This window comes from Melanaphis sacchari, unplaced genomic scaffold (assembly GCF_002803265.2).
Source record: "Melanaphis sacchari strain LSU unplaced genomic scaffold, SCAv2.0 Contig54_pilon_pilon, whole genome shotgun sequence".
Taxonomy (NCBI): domain Eukaryota; kingdom Metazoa; phylum Arthropoda; class Insecta; order Hemiptera; family Aphididae; genus Melanaphis; species Melanaphis sacchari.
In genome coordinates this window covers 2,279,811-2,295,445 of record NW_020271380.1, presented here as the reverse complement: position 1 = coordinate 2,295,445, position 15,635 = coordinate 2,279,811, and the positions used below count along the sequence as shown (strand labels likewise).

At 26.9% G+C, this 15,635-nt stretch overlaps 1 protein-coding gene across 4 annotated transcripts; it reads right to left on the bottom strand.

Moving 5' to 3' along the window:
• Positions 1-933: 933 nt before the first annotated feature.
• Positions 934-14,309, bottom strand: LOC112599686 (solute carrier family 46 member 3-like). Of its 4 annotated transcripts, none has more exons than XM_025346702.1 (8): positions 14,088-14,309; positions 4,910-5,503; positions 3,466-3,823; positions 2,919-3,020; positions 2,701-2,838; positions 2,545-2,628; positions 1,505-1,661; positions 934-1,134 (listed from the first exon to the last, which is right to left on the bottom strand). In XM_025346702.1, the coding sequence occupies exons 2-8, from the start codon at positions 5,441-5,443 to the stop codon at positions 990-992; spliced, it is 1,518 nt and encodes a 505-aa protein (XP_025202487.1). In that variant the 5' UTR covers positions 5,444-5,503; positions 14,088-14,309; the 3' UTR covers positions 934-989. The 4 variants fall into 4 exon arrangements, with proteins under 4 accessions (XP_025202487.1, XP_025202486.1, XP_025202488.1 ...); XM_025346701.1 differs by lacking the exon at positions 14,088-14,309 and adding an exon at positions 8,054-8,291; XM_025346703.1 differs by lacking the exon at positions 14,088-14,309 and adding an exon at positions 5,870-6,039.
• Positions 14,310-15,635: the final 1,326 nt, after the last annotated feature.

Sequence of the window (15,635 nt, the reverse complement as noted above, 5' to 3'; positions counted from 1 at the left end):
TCATCCTCAAACGTCATTATTATTGCATGTATTATTATATTATACTGACTGTTGTTAATTTATAAATCAATATGAAACTATGATAAAATGGCGCGACAAGCTTACAATTAATCAAAATATTTTGAAAATTTTACCGTGCATAATAAATAACAATATTATACGAAGGGGGTGAACATTTTCACGAATAATATTGTTTAATTTTAAAACATAACTATAATTGTTATTTTTATTTAAATATCAAATTTTACTGATATTTAAAAATATTAAAAAGATTATAAAAAAAACTTGTGACTACATTGAACTATTTTGATACATTTTTTTTCCTACGAATAACTTAAGAAAAACATTGTTTTTTCATCTTTACTCAAAAATCAAATTTTTATCATAATCGATTCAAAAATTAACTAAAAATACTGCAGCTTAAAATGTTTTTAAATACAACACAATAAGTTTCAAAATATTTTGAAAATTATTAATCAAGTTAAAATTACAAATATTTATATTTAATAACAAATTGATACTGCGGACAATTCTCGTTAGGTATTCTACATTTTTGTTTTGTTTTTTCAAATTTCAATTATGTTGTATATTAGTTTACTAGGATCATTTTTATTTATAATTTTCTTTCTCCCGATTGTACCTACTAATTTTAATTTTACCTCCAGGAACCATTCTTAAAAACTAAAATCAAAACATTTTTACTTTTCCAAAAAGTAATGTTAGACACACACAAAGAAAAAAATCATACTTTATTATAAAACATATATATTGTTCATAATCCGCTCAGAATCGAAAAAAGTTTAAGTACTATAATACTTAAATCAAACATCAATGATAAATGATATAATATATAATAATAATAATAAACAAAAACATAAAAAATGTAATTTATTATTACAATTTTATTAATAGTTAAAGAAATTATAAAAAAATAATATGCTAATTTTTTTATATATGATATATGTTATAAAATCAGTCGCATATTTTTGTTAGTTTTGTAATGGCTCTACGATCGTACCATAGTTAGAACTACTTAACATTTTTGACTTTGGTCTTGGACTTTTCTTATATTGAAAAACATCGTTTGTTTCATTTAAGTATTCATATTCATTTGTTCGCTTCACGTACAGCCATCTAAACATAAACACAAAAACTTAACAGTTATAATTATAGCTAAAATTGCTTATTCGCTTATTAAATATTATTAAATAAGTAGTTACTATTAAAATTAAAGATCTGTCTACATTAAATTAAATTAAATTAAATAATATTCAGAAAATTCATCAAAACAAATATTTTTGAATCATATGTTTCAAAATTATTACTACTTATTCAAGTTGAAAAAATATGATTTTAAATTTCATTAATTCACTAACTAGAATTAAACAAAAAATATTAGAATTTCAAAAAAGTTATTTTTTAGTAAACAGAACTTTTTTTAAAAAGAAAAAACCTTTTTAGCTTTGAAAATTTTAACTTATTAAGATAAAATAATTTTATTTACAGGAATAAAGCAATAGTCGGAGCGATGAGTATTAAAGTGATAAAATAAAAAGATCCAGGGAAAAAATTTATTGTGATCTCATATAAGCCATTATATAAGAGTCCAAACACTAATGAAACCATGATTTCTGCAATACCAAAGACAGCAGCTGTTTGACCTTAAATAGAAATTAAACAAACAAACAAAAAAAAAAAAAAAAATTAAAGTAATCTAAAATTAAATCTTAAAATTAAAATTTTCAATTAATAATTTAATAAATCTTTTATAATTTTTAATTATCTCTCTAAAGGAAGTAAAAAATGAGATACGCAGTAATTTATGACTAATAATTCTATTAAATTTATTTTTAGTTAAATAATTTTCTAAATAATAATTAATAATATAACCATTTGTTTCATAGTAATAATATTGATCTAATTAATTACCAAATTTTAATTTTTTTTTTTCATATTTTAACTGAACAAATTGTTATGTTATTAATAGTTATAAAAAACAATAAATGGTTATTAGAATTGATTGAAGTAGATGAATAAAGGGGTTTATTATTATTATTTTTTTTTTTTAAGAAAAGCAATAATAGTGTCATAAGCTTCAATGTAGCTATCATTGATATAATAATTATACCAATTATTATTATTATTATTAGTATAATTGTTGTACTCTTATGTTCTTTATCTCAATTATTACTGATTAGTGATTTGGTACCTATTGTATTATTCTAGATAGATGTGAAATTATAATTTTGACGATTAAGTGTTGTTTTTGTCTACTAACTTATAGTGTATAATATTAAAATATTGTAAATGTTTAAATATTTTTTACAAAAAAAAAAATTCAAAAAAAAAAAAAATTGTATTAAATATCTTAAGAGAAAAAATTAGTTTTTTTAAAATCTAAGAGGGGAGGATAATTTTAAAATAAACCAAAGAGAAGGATGAAAAATGTCTACTTAAAAAATTGAAGTGATATTATTTCTTCCGTATAATTTACCCATTTTAACTACTAAATATAGTAATAAATGTTAAAATATTTGATCTTACTGAGTTCAGATTTTGGTACTAATTTTGTCATCAGTGATTTGGTCGATATGTTTCCTGCGCACGTAAAAATCGTCACCAGTGGTCCTGTATACAGTTAAGTTTATTAAATATTAAAAAAAAAATATATACTTTTTATCAACTAGTATCTTTACTTACCTTTATAAAAAAGAAATTCGTTGTAAGCGAAAATGTAAAACAATGCACCCAGTGTTTGGCTAATCGATGATAACATTCCTATTATTTCATCAGACATTTTCAATTGCTTAGAAAGGAATAATGAGGTGAATAGAAGACCTTAAATAAATTAAATTTGTTAATATTGTCCGAAAAAACCATTTTATTATTATTATTTTTAAATAATTGTTGATACAAACCTAAAATGTTCATTACTATTTCATACGATGCAAATATGCTGTATTGTACTTCGTCCCAATTGAATTGAACTCGAGTATACAAATAACATACTGTATGATAACCTGCACAAGTATACAAAAAAGTAATTAATAAATATCATATAAATCAAAGTAAATTAATAAATTAATAAACTTTTTAACTAGTTAATGCCCGCCTTTGTAAACATGGTTTAATAATATATTATATGTAGTTGTATTTTCGTTATTTTTTGAAGTCGTTACAATAAACCTAATTAGTTAATTGGATATATTTCAAATGTGAATGTATTTTATTGTAAATTTGTGCTTAGAATCTTATAATCATTATAAACTTAACGCGATATTAAAAAGAAAAAAATTTAAATTTTAAACTTGTAGCAGATAGTATCTGTTTGCTACAGTTTTAAAGCAATAATTTTTTTTTTATATGCTATCTATGCTATAGATAACAATCACTTTTTTGTTTCATTTAAACTCTAAAATATTATTATTCAAACTTATTATTTTATCACTTTTCACTTATACTAACCAGCATTTATGCCAGCACTTGCCATGAATATAATTAACACAATTATAATTCTCAGTCTTTGATCGTTCGGACGTTTTTTAAAAGTGGTATTGAACGACTGGGTTATGTGGCTAAAATCTAAAAATTCTGAAATAGTCGTCCGATATGATTTGTTTTTATTCACTTCTGAGACTGGAGTCACATCTTTGACAAACAATAATCCATATATTAGACCTATTATAATCAATGTGGACGATAAACCATATACACCGTAGAATCCTAACTTATTATATACTATGCCGGACAATGACGTTCCGATTGCCATAGATACAGCTAGAATGGCATTCAATGCCCCAATTCTGAACGTTCGTTGATCTACCTAAAACAAATGTAAATATTAAATAATGTTAATAGATTAAAATTATAACAATTAATGATAAATAGGCACCCCTCATAGGTTTTTTATATATCCCTATATTAAGTTTATGTATTTTTTCAGCAGCTTTTAAGTTGTAATAAATAAAAATGTGTATTTATTTTTATTTTAATCAATGAATTAAAATTTTGTTCTCAAGTTTTCTATTTCTCAAAATTAAATATTTTCTATCGTCATTCTTATTAATACATTTTAAAATATTGTTATTTAAATATTTTAAATTGTCAAGTTTGAGAATAGTTTTGCTGAATACTTATGCTTGCCCTATTTTAAGCTTTATTGAGAGGAGAAATTTTCATGACTTATATTCAATACATATTTCGGAGCTAAATATTTGTGGGTCTTATCATAAATTGTAGGTATACAAATTGATACGATTGTTAGATGAGATATAACAAGTCTTAATTAGAAACTTTGCTTTACCGGTGTTAACGTTTATGGTAATAAACATTTTATTTTGATATATCAAATTAAATCACTAGCATTAAGCGTTATCTAATATTGATATTTAATATGTTAGATTTGGTTTCTCTGCATCATTCTTAGGTCTGATTTAGTGATGATTGAAATTTATATCGGTCTTGTAATCTTGCAGCAAGACTAAGATCAAAACGCCAGACAGTGTTGGAACTAGCAATACAAAGTTTAAGATTGAGAAAGCAAAACCAAGACCAATACAGTAAAACTTTTGTGGTCGTGCTAATTTTATTTAAATTTGTTAGTGATGCCTAGTTGAAATAAAATACAGGTTTGACTGCATAGTACATATTTTATAAAAAGTAGATATTTGTAAACGTTATGCATTTTATTATTTTTATAAATGTTATGTTGCCGGTTAATATTGTGTTTGGATAGGTAACAAAAAATATTTTCCAAAATAAATTAACTATAATTATCTTTGTCGATGAGTGAATATTTTAGAAAATTGTATTATTAGAAACACATAGATTCTAAATTTTACGGAAAATTAAAAATCAGTATACTTATATATTCGCATGTCGCAATATAACAATATTAAAATGTACTAACTGAAGTGGCGTCACCGATGTAACTGTAAGCTGTCATAGTCATTAAGGTTTGGCCACCAGTCAAGGCCAACGGTATTGTTTCGGCGATGCCGGCCGCCTCCATGGGCAGCTGATAGAAATAATAGACGCACAACAGTTGGCCGGCGTTACGCGCAAGTTCGCCGTATAACGGCAACAACATGCACGGGACGCGCTTCCGGGTCCGGTCGCTCCAGCCACCCACTAACAGCATGAGCACACACGGCAGCGCGTTTTGCGCGCACGTCTGCCACATCATCATGCTGGTTACCAGTTTTTGGACTTCCACCTCGTCGGATTGACGTCCGGTTGTGCTTTTTGTCACTAGCGCCTCGCACGTGTCGTCGGGCAGTTGAAGGTTCACCCGACACGCTTTCTGCATGTTCAGGTTGGACACGGTGAGCGTGACCATCGTGAACGCCGTCATGTAGCACGCGGCTATTGGCTCGACGCTGATACCGTTCCAGAACCGCCGCCAAACTGACATAGTGGCCGCCTTGGCTGACTTTTGGCTCATGTTGATTTATATCAGCATGCCGTGAACCGAATTCGACGGGGGGGTGATGATGCGTGTAATCTGTGTTTATAAAAGAAGAAGTGTTGACTGACTTTTTATCGAAAAAAATAAATAAAAGATTTTTGTTAGTTTGCTGTAATTTAAAAATATTATTCGCAGATACATGAAATCATTTTTAACTTATACTGCTGCAACACACCTACCCGTTTAATAAAACGGTTAGCTATTCCCACTACACGAACCGGTCTTAAGGACCGGGTTGTTGAACTGATACAAATAAAGTTTTCTAAGTTATATTTTACAGGTCCTAGAAACTTGTGACCTGCGCTCATAAATAACACAATAGAAACGATATTATAGCAACGTATTACAAGGTTTATTTAAATGATTCAATATTAATATAATAATTACACAATACACTATCACCTGAGTAACCCTGTTCTTGAGAGTAGTATTTGAAGATCACAGGTGTAGTGGAGTACGAGTTGAAGCGATTGAATAAATTACGATTTATCTATAAGGTAGGTTATTTTACCTATAGTAAATCAAATTAAAAATATCACTTAAAAATACAGAGATGACTATTGTCTCTATCTCGCGAATTAAACTCGACTGACTAGCTATTTCAATGATTTGCATATACTCGTATTCTACGTTCCTGTGTTCTTATGACCTAAGCAAAAATTGCAAAGTGCAGCATAAATGACGCGTCAGTAACATGTATATCATTACACTGCTAAATTGTATACACACTTTGATGACGACGTTTTACAATGCCGTGTTTTTAGTAAAAATTAATTAAAATTATTGTAATATCTAATGAAAGTAAAACAAATTACTTTAATAGCAATATACAATTAAAATATTTTATAAAATACATTTAGTAATAATAGGCCGAAAGATCGTCTTCGCTCAGAGCCGTTTTTCGAATGCAAAGATTTATCGTTGAATTCAAATTTAACACATATATGATACATTTCAGTGACTTATTGTAAGTCTAGAATAATATTCCTCAACGATAGGGTACAGTCGACGCCTACTGTACAGAACAGTGGATAGCGGTTACTTAATTTCCCCTCCTTTTTATTTTCTTTATATAAGTCATTGGTCATAGAAAAAAAAAATAGTTATTGTTATTGGACATAATTTTAATTCTGTGACCTGGTGTGGTGCGGCGGTTGGCCTCGGTCACTAATGTGTTCTGAGGTCAAGCATCAGTCAGCGTTGCTAGCTCTTGGATGGGTGACCACTCGAGTTCTTAGTGACGAATCCATGGCGTACATACATACACACACGTGTTCCAACCGTACTAACCAAACTTTATAAACAAACCTTACACGAAAAAACTTATTGTTCCTATCCATAGCTAATGGCCTTAGTTTCCGGGCTTAAATAAGATAAATAAATTTAAAAAAAAAATTGATTCTATATTTTATAATCGGTTAAAACTATCGAAATGGTTGTTCAAGTCTGTATAGTTTATATTTAGTTGAGTTGAAAACAGGGTAACTTTACAAACAGCACCGACTAAGACCAGCTAGCAAAAATAAAAATAATATAACATACATAATATATTATATTATCTGTAAACAACATTAAATAGCTTAATCAACCTGTACAGTGATTTGTGAATAAAAGTTATTCAAATTTAATAAATAAATGCATTAACTTGGGGCGTGGGTGTTGTTTAAGTTTTTTTTTATCCTAACCAGCTGCTTGTAAAATTATTTGTCCTGAATTCGAAATACATGATTTAGCTAGCTAAATAAAACCAGAAATATATTTTATAAGTATATTACGGATTTGTATGTATTTGCATATTTATTCGGGTTGATCGTATGATATGTTAAGTTAGTAAAAAATTTGTTTCATGATATAACGATTTAAAAAATAAAACTTTTTTGTGCATAATTTTGCATATTTTTCTATTTTAAGGGCTTATTTTACAATTTTAATTGCATATTTCAGATTTTAGTGCATATTTAGATGTTTTTTGTTTCTTAAAAATATTTTTAAATACATACTATTGTCTATTATAATATAAAAAAACATATTATATTTAATAATTTTCATTAGGAATAAACAATAAAAAACTTTTTTATTGTTATAATTTTTTTAAGCTTTTACTTTTTTGAATGACAACACACATTTTTAATTTCATATTCTAAAGTAGAATTTTTTTTGGAGTATTTTGACGTTTAATAATCGAATTTGGACAAGTAGTTTAGGAGTTATAATAGTGTTTAAAATTTAGATAATTGGAGTAGTAGACCAACATTTTGCAACGTGTACCATTTCATTTCTCTTTAAAATATATTTTATAACTCAATTTTTTCTCATTTAAACATATTATATTTAGTTTGAAAATTAAACTATTAAGTAGATGATTTTATTAAAAAAACATTTATAGTAAATTATATTTTTATTTATGATGAATGGTACACAAAAAATAATTAATTAACTGAAATTACACAATAATGAATAATTTTTATTTGTTAAACATTTTTAATGCATATAAATTGTGATAATCTATAAATACTTATAGGGTGTTGGTTAGTTACAAGATGCTCATAAAGTTAGGTTGACTTAACCTCATAAGTTAAAAAATACCTTAAATTGACTATTTCTCCATTTAGATGATGTTTGATTTTTTACGGCAACGATAGGTTGAAAATTAAACGTTTCACATATTTTTTAGTGTATTTGTAATTTATTTTTGGCGCGAAAATTTTTTAAACGTAAAAAAACGAATGGTCCGGACACAGTTGTAAATCCAACTAGATAATGTTACACTATAATAATTATAAAATATATAACTGACAACTATATATATGTTAGAAATAGGTACTATATGCGTTGTATACACGGTGCGTTGTAGTATTTTTCGTTTTCCGTATCAGGTATTTTTGATTATTAACTATCAGTGATAACACTAATGCTAACGATATAACGATGTATACTCGACGAACCTTAAGACAATCTCCCCTCCATTTCTTCAATTAACACATCAAATCTTTCGCGTGCATAAATTTAATCTTGTTGAATACATAATGAATAATGTTAGTTTTATTTATTTATTTAATAATTTAACATGAGATAGAGTGTGTTTCTCTAGTCTTAAAAAATAGCAATTTAAAGATAAGTGAGGTACATTTAACAATAAATAACCGAACAATGCATAAATTTAATTATGAAAAAAAGCTATGTAAGACAATATATGCAATGTAACCAATATGTTGGTTATACGAGTATTTCCTCATAAAACTACTATAAATAATTGATATTTTTGCACTCTTCTAATCGTAGCACCTCTAATCTACATATTTTAAAATGTCTTCTTTGTTATATTTTAAATTATGGAACGTGGTTTAAATAGGTAGTTAGTGTTGTGTCATAGTTCACTGGCCTTTTTGTTTATTGCGATAATGTGTTTTTCTTATAAAATAATGTATTTCTGTTAGAAACATTGAGATATAAGACTTAGCAGCTACTGAACTGTAATATTATATAGATTACATAAGTAATTAATGTATAATAATGTAAAAAGTAATTTATGTTTATATCACTGATTAGTGTGACTTAAAGGTATGCAGTTTATCCTTTTACTAAGTATCAAGTAATTGTTCTTTATGTTTCGTTAATTTCGTCCAGTTAATTAGAAAATCATGATGAAATTGAAACCGTAAGTTTATTTAATGACCAATTTGTTAATAAATTAATCAAACAATAAAGTTACGTAAAAAAATTGTTTAAATTTCTAAAATTAAACATAGACGTGTATATAATTTTGGTATCACGAATGAGATGGCTGTGAATACAGAGGAAGTATGGTTAGAGTCCTGTGGTGTATTTAGCATTATGATGTTCTTGGTACATATTTTCTTTATTTTATTTCCCTTTGCTTTAATGTAGTATATTATATTTAAAACAATAATTCAAGTTATGTATTGTGTAATGCATCATTGTGTTAAAATATCTAAAGAAAGTTATATAAAAATATTAATACTTTTTTTTTTAAATGTGAAAAATCATAGTTGGTAATAATTTGCCAGTATATATTAATTAACGCAATAAAATGTATAATACTGGTCAGTGGTCATATAAATAATATATAGTATTTGGTTCACTCTTTATTGGTTGGCTGAAGTCACATATTTTTTTAATTATTTCTCGCGTTTTACTTTTATTGTCTTATTAGCAATGATTATTTATTATTACATAATATATGTATTATGTTTTTTAAATAATTCTATTAGATAATTAGCATTCTTAATTAAGATAGCAAAATATGTTCATGAACTTGGGCCTCCCACTTTATTTAATCAACTCCAAGTATATACCCAACAATAGAGAATGATAAACAAACATAGTGAGTTGATTTTGAAAATGAACGAATTATTTTTATATTTTTATGATAAAATTTCTAATAAATTGGCTAATTACTTTATCTGATCTCTTTCAAAAGTATGCTAAAATATAGAAAATAATTAGCAAATAGTAGTAAGTTTAGTTTTAAAATTAGTAAGTCATTTTGTAATTATTAAATTAAATTTTATACTACGTAGGCCAAGCTCATATAGTTAGCAAAAGCTTTGATAGTATAAGTTGTTGAATTTTTCATCACCAACTAGATGCCAAGTGAAATCTACAATCATAACTAAAAGGCCACGTGTTGTGACTGCTGAACCAATTCGAGTAGTATTAAATAGCGCAAATCCAACTAATGTTTAATTTAAGTGGTCAAATATTTCGGGAATAAACTAAATTGTAGTTTTCTTCTTGATTTAACGAATATCAATATTTTCTAATCGCATTTATTGATAAACTACACGTGTCAAATTGTTTTACTAGTTTTAAAGTATTAAATACATATATTATAATCATATTATTATTTTAAACAATCAAATTAGTATTATAAGACCTATCTGGAAACAAACATAATAGCGATAGTAAAATGGCTTATTAAACATAGAATCATCATGAAAAGTAATACAGTACTAATGCCTATTAATTATTATGAAATATTATAATGAATAATTTTACTATTAATGATAATTTTGCATAATGATATACAGGAAATAATAAAAATTAAAAATTTTGTAACGCTGTTTAGAAAAGCTAATAGCTTGATAGCCTCTGTTATTATTTATTATTAGAGATATAAGTAGATACCTAAATACTTTTTATACGAGGAAATTGTGTTGGCGTTTTTTGTATCATATGATTGTAACGTTAAAAAACATTATCTTGCTTCATAATTATTGTTTATTCAATTGAACGTTATTTAAATTAAGTTCTGAGTATTTAGAACTTTGATTAAAAAAAGAAAAAAGATTAAATATACACAATTTATTAAAAATCTGCAAATTTATTTTCTACATTATCGATAACCAGTTGCGGTATTTTGATCGTAGAATACAAGACACAGGAGATATAAACTATGTACTGTTTACAATAAATGTCTAAAATATTATTATAATACATAAATAGACTGATATAGATATTATAAATGTTTTTTTATGAAAAAAAAATACGTACGTGTTTATTTATTATATACAAAAGTTGATGGTCATTTATGACACGCTTAGTTATTTATTTTATATCTATGCGGACTATAGAGTAAAATAAAATTAGTTAAAATGTAAAAAACGTAAGCAAGCGAGTACTGCTCTGCTGTACATTAAGTGTCGATTGGGTGTCCTTGCAAAAATGTTTTTGAATTACAATAAAATTAAATAATTTTGTAAAAATTTGAAAATATATATATATATGTATAAAATATGTCTATGTATTTTTACAATTATTATACATATACGTTAAAAATCTTTTGCGATATCTTGTATTTTATTTTCAAACATTATAACCCAGAAAAATTTTTAATCAACATTTAAAGAAAAAAAATTTATGGCTATAAAAGCTAAAATAGAGTCAAAATATTTTGAGAATTTTACTATGTATTAAAAATAATAATATATACATTTGAATTATGGCAAAATAAAAAAGTCGATTTTGTTGAAAACTGGCTTAATGTGAAAATTCTCGGTTTTTCTTAATTTTTTGTTTATTTTATCCGATTATTTTGAAAAATTCTGGAAATTTCTTATAACTGTGACATTTTTTAAGTATAAACTAGATTTTATTGTCTACCTGAAATCACTCAAGTGACATGACTAACTCCTTCAAGTTGAAAATTAAACCACTTTTTCAATTACTTATCGTATAATCAAAAAAAAAAAACACATACACACACATCATTGTGTAATCAATAGATTTATCGATTTGTTTAGAATCTAAATTAAGTATTTGGTGGAAGTTTCAAGTTTATAGGAATTCCTCCCAGAGATTTTTTCGTGCTGGAATTGAAAATAATTCTTAGCAAGCTTGACGAACCGAATAGGACAGAGTCGAAGGTAGAGGTCCAGAAAGTAGAGCGCGATATTCTGCTCACTGCTTGGTTCATCAGGAGAAGTCACGGCAACAATACGGCCTGGATACATAGGATTTTTTTTTGAACCTGAGTCCTGAGAATATGGGTGAGAAGACGTTCTAAAGACTTTACATTTTATGTAACTCATGCTCTTCAGGACAAGGGTGTTTAGGGCTTATTTGTACTAGCTGAAGCACGCTCTTGACGTTGCATACTTGTACTGCCAACATCTATGGGGTACTGCTGACTGCTGAGTACTTGATTTTTGATTGTACGTATTGGGAAGTATTGCGGGTGATAATATAGACGTTCATTGTGTAACGTACCCTTTTCACCGAGTAGTGACGGACCTTGCGTTCGCTATACTGGTGGAGCTATGTTATTTATTAACGAGGTCTCTGGGACTCGACCTTGGTGTAGTATTAATATATTAGAGATCAGGGTTATCTTATTCAAGTAAAGCTCAGTGTTATAAATGTTACGTATATTAGGTTTGACAGATAACTTGTAATTAACCCCATATACAATTGGTAGCAGAAATATCACCCCGAGTGACGTCAAGGATTATGTTTTATAATCTCACTTGTCAGAATGATTGATTCAGAATTATAGACTACCTCTTAAAGTATCACACAGTCTTTTTACGACATCGTAGAGGATATATTACGCTGCAAAGAACAAAACGAGAGGTAAAAGCAAGAGTTTATTTATGGGTAGCTGCATAGACCGACTGAGCTTCTCCTTCGATAAACAGAATTCAGTAGAACACAAACATAGGTGAACGGGTGCGTACAACAACTACAGTCTATTTGCGCCCCAGAGTAGTATATTAGCGCCCTGAGGGATAAGGACAGATGCGCATAAAAGATAAGATACTACCTGCCGATTTACAGACCATATTCGTCCAATTTACATATAACGTTGCCGTTGTGATCCATAAAATGAATTATTAATATCTTGATAGTTACTTAGATTAAGTAGATTAGTAGATTATAGTACTTTAAATATAATTGTCTAAATAATACAGTTTAAATTTTACAATTTTTTCAATATTTTGGGTTTAAAAAAATTAGACAATATGGCAATAACTAACATTAAATCCAGAATTTCTTAGTTGAACAACACTTAATTAATTCACACTAATTTTTATTTACTGTAGTAAAAATTTATCTTACATAAAATAGTATAAATCATATAAACATTTCAAATAATAATAATAATAAAAAAAAATGTTAAAAAATTAAACATTCACGATTTTTAATAGTATTTATTATTTTAAAAATCCATTTTTGTAAATACGAAACTCAAGTATAAAACTGTAATATTTTAGCTAAGAATTTGTAGCTTTTGTAAGGTTGCACAACGCATGTACAGAAAGAAGTAAAAATCATCACTAAGTGAAATTTAGATAAAATGGATCGATATTCGATAATATTGATAAGAGTGTAACGTAAAAATTAAAAATAGTTAAAACTGATAAATAATATGTACAATCAATAGTATCAAGTAATAAGTCGTATTACATTATATTCTAAAATGCAGTTTCACAACGTTACACGGTTTTAATGCATTTTTATTAAACATATTTCAGCGCAAATGGGCTATAAAAAAAGGTGGGGTAGACACAAAAGAGCCTTGAACAGGATGGGTAAACGAAACTCTGAACTGGCTGACTATACTTTGTTTATTATTTGTAAAATACTTTGTAAGTCGATGCAACAAAATCAGTAATCGCTCTTTTGTGTATTATGCATTATGATATGGTAGTTCATTTTATATATGTGTATAGCACTCAACAGGAAGTGGACAGGTTCGCCGAGCAAATCCTGTGAGTGCTAGTGTGTAGGTGGTGTGTGTATGTGTGTATATATGTATGTGTGTAAGACTTAAAACTAGGGAAATCAGGTAACTCAATGTAAATAAATGGTAACTCTATATTACGGTAGGTGAAAAAATATATGATATAATAATAATAACAACAATAATAATAATAATATAACTACGGCCCTTTTGGCCCATCAATATAAAAGAATAAGAAAGGTAGCTTATTTATGTTGTGGAGCCACGACATAAATATAATAATAATATAAGTATATAATTGCCGGTTCGGCACAACCAATAATATAATAGTAATAATAATAATAATAATATATAATGTATGGCCTTTTTGCCCAGTAATAATATAAATAATAAATGAAGTATACAACAAAAACTCACGATTTGTGGAGCGCAGACTGGCCAGCTACTATCTAGCTATATAATAATTAATTTCACAACACGAATAGAAATATAAAAAAAATAATAAAAAATTAATGAAATATAACAAATACGTTTAAATATAACAAAAAGCGGCGATTAGCGCACGCAATCTAAGTTACAATATAAATAAGTGACGATTCGCGCACACAATATAAGATAATAATAATATAAAAAATAAATAAATAAAGCGGCGATTAGCGCACGCAATCTAAATTATAATAGAAAAAAAAAAAGGTGGTGATTCGCGCCAGTAAAAAAAATGTCCACGACGACGGATGGAACAAGACAAAAAATTGCGGCAGCCGTGTTAATCTACGCGCACCGGCGAGCCGGCGGCAGCAGATAACGCACCGATACATGATTTGCATATTATTATATAATTCACAAAACACAAAATATAATTAAAACAAAAATAAATATTAACATAACGGCTGATGCGCGCGAGTGTTTGTGTGTGAGTGTGTGTGAGCCAGTCGGTGGCGGCAACATATATAATAATAATAATAATAATAATGTTGTGGCATTTCGGGCCGCACCAATAATAATTAAAATAATTAAAAAGTTATAATATTTTGTTAATTTTGTCTGGACATTTTTAACCAATATTTAAAAAAATATATTTATATTTGGGTGTGATTTATAAAACTGTTGGTTAAAGTGTAAATGAAATGATTCACAATTGTTTGTATTTAGATTTAAAGTTACTGTCATACATGCCCATAATGTAAAATATTCCATATTTTTAGTAAAAAAAAAAAAAAAAAATGTCCTCCAAAAATATGAGCATGTATGACAGAAAGTTTAAATAGAGCTACAAACAATTGTGAATCATTTCATTCACACTTTAACCAACAGTCTTATAAATCACACCCAAATATAAGTATATTTTTAAAAATGTTGGTTAAAAATTTCCAGACGGACATTTATATTAAAATAAATAGCGTCAATTTAAATATTCCGATTACATCAAAAAATAAATCTACTTTGTAAAAATGTGCTAGGACTAGTAAAGCTTTAACTGATTTAAAAAATAAACTAATATCGCGCTATTCGTACGTGAAGTATATTACATTTAATTATGTTAAATAAATTACTATTAAATATTATGACTTTTTTATTATTTTATTTATATTTTATATTATAACTATGTATGATAAAATATTATGTATTTTTTATTTGATTATAATATATTTATCAATATGCAATGTTGTCATATTGTATATAAATCATAAACAATTTTCTCAAATGAAAACTTAAATATAACATAAGAATAATAGGAATAATACATCAATTAATATGGAATATATTATAATAATTTTACCGTAGCGGGTAGATTGGCGGAAACGGGAATCGAACCTTTTTTAAAGAGGTGGAATCGGTTGTTTCACATTTTGGTAGAAACGGGTAATTCCCGTTTAAATGATTAGTATATATAAAAAAAATAATAATTTAGTAGGTACATAAATTATTTTATAAGCTTTTATTAACCTAATATAATAACAACTA

Coding starts and splice junctions, on each gene's coding strand:
- LOC112599686 (XM_025346702.1), bottom strand. CDS start 5,443: ATGAGCCAAAAGTCAGCCAAGGCGGCCACTATGTCAGTTTGGCGGCGG. Junction 3,824..4,909: donor ACATCGGTGACGCCACTTCA/GTTAGTACATTT, acceptor CATTTGTTTTAG/GTAGATCAACGAACGTTCAG. Junction 1,662..2,544: donor AGTACCAAAATCTGAACTCA/GTAAGATCAAAT, acceptor TTTCTATTTAAG/GTCAAACAGCTGCTGTCTTT.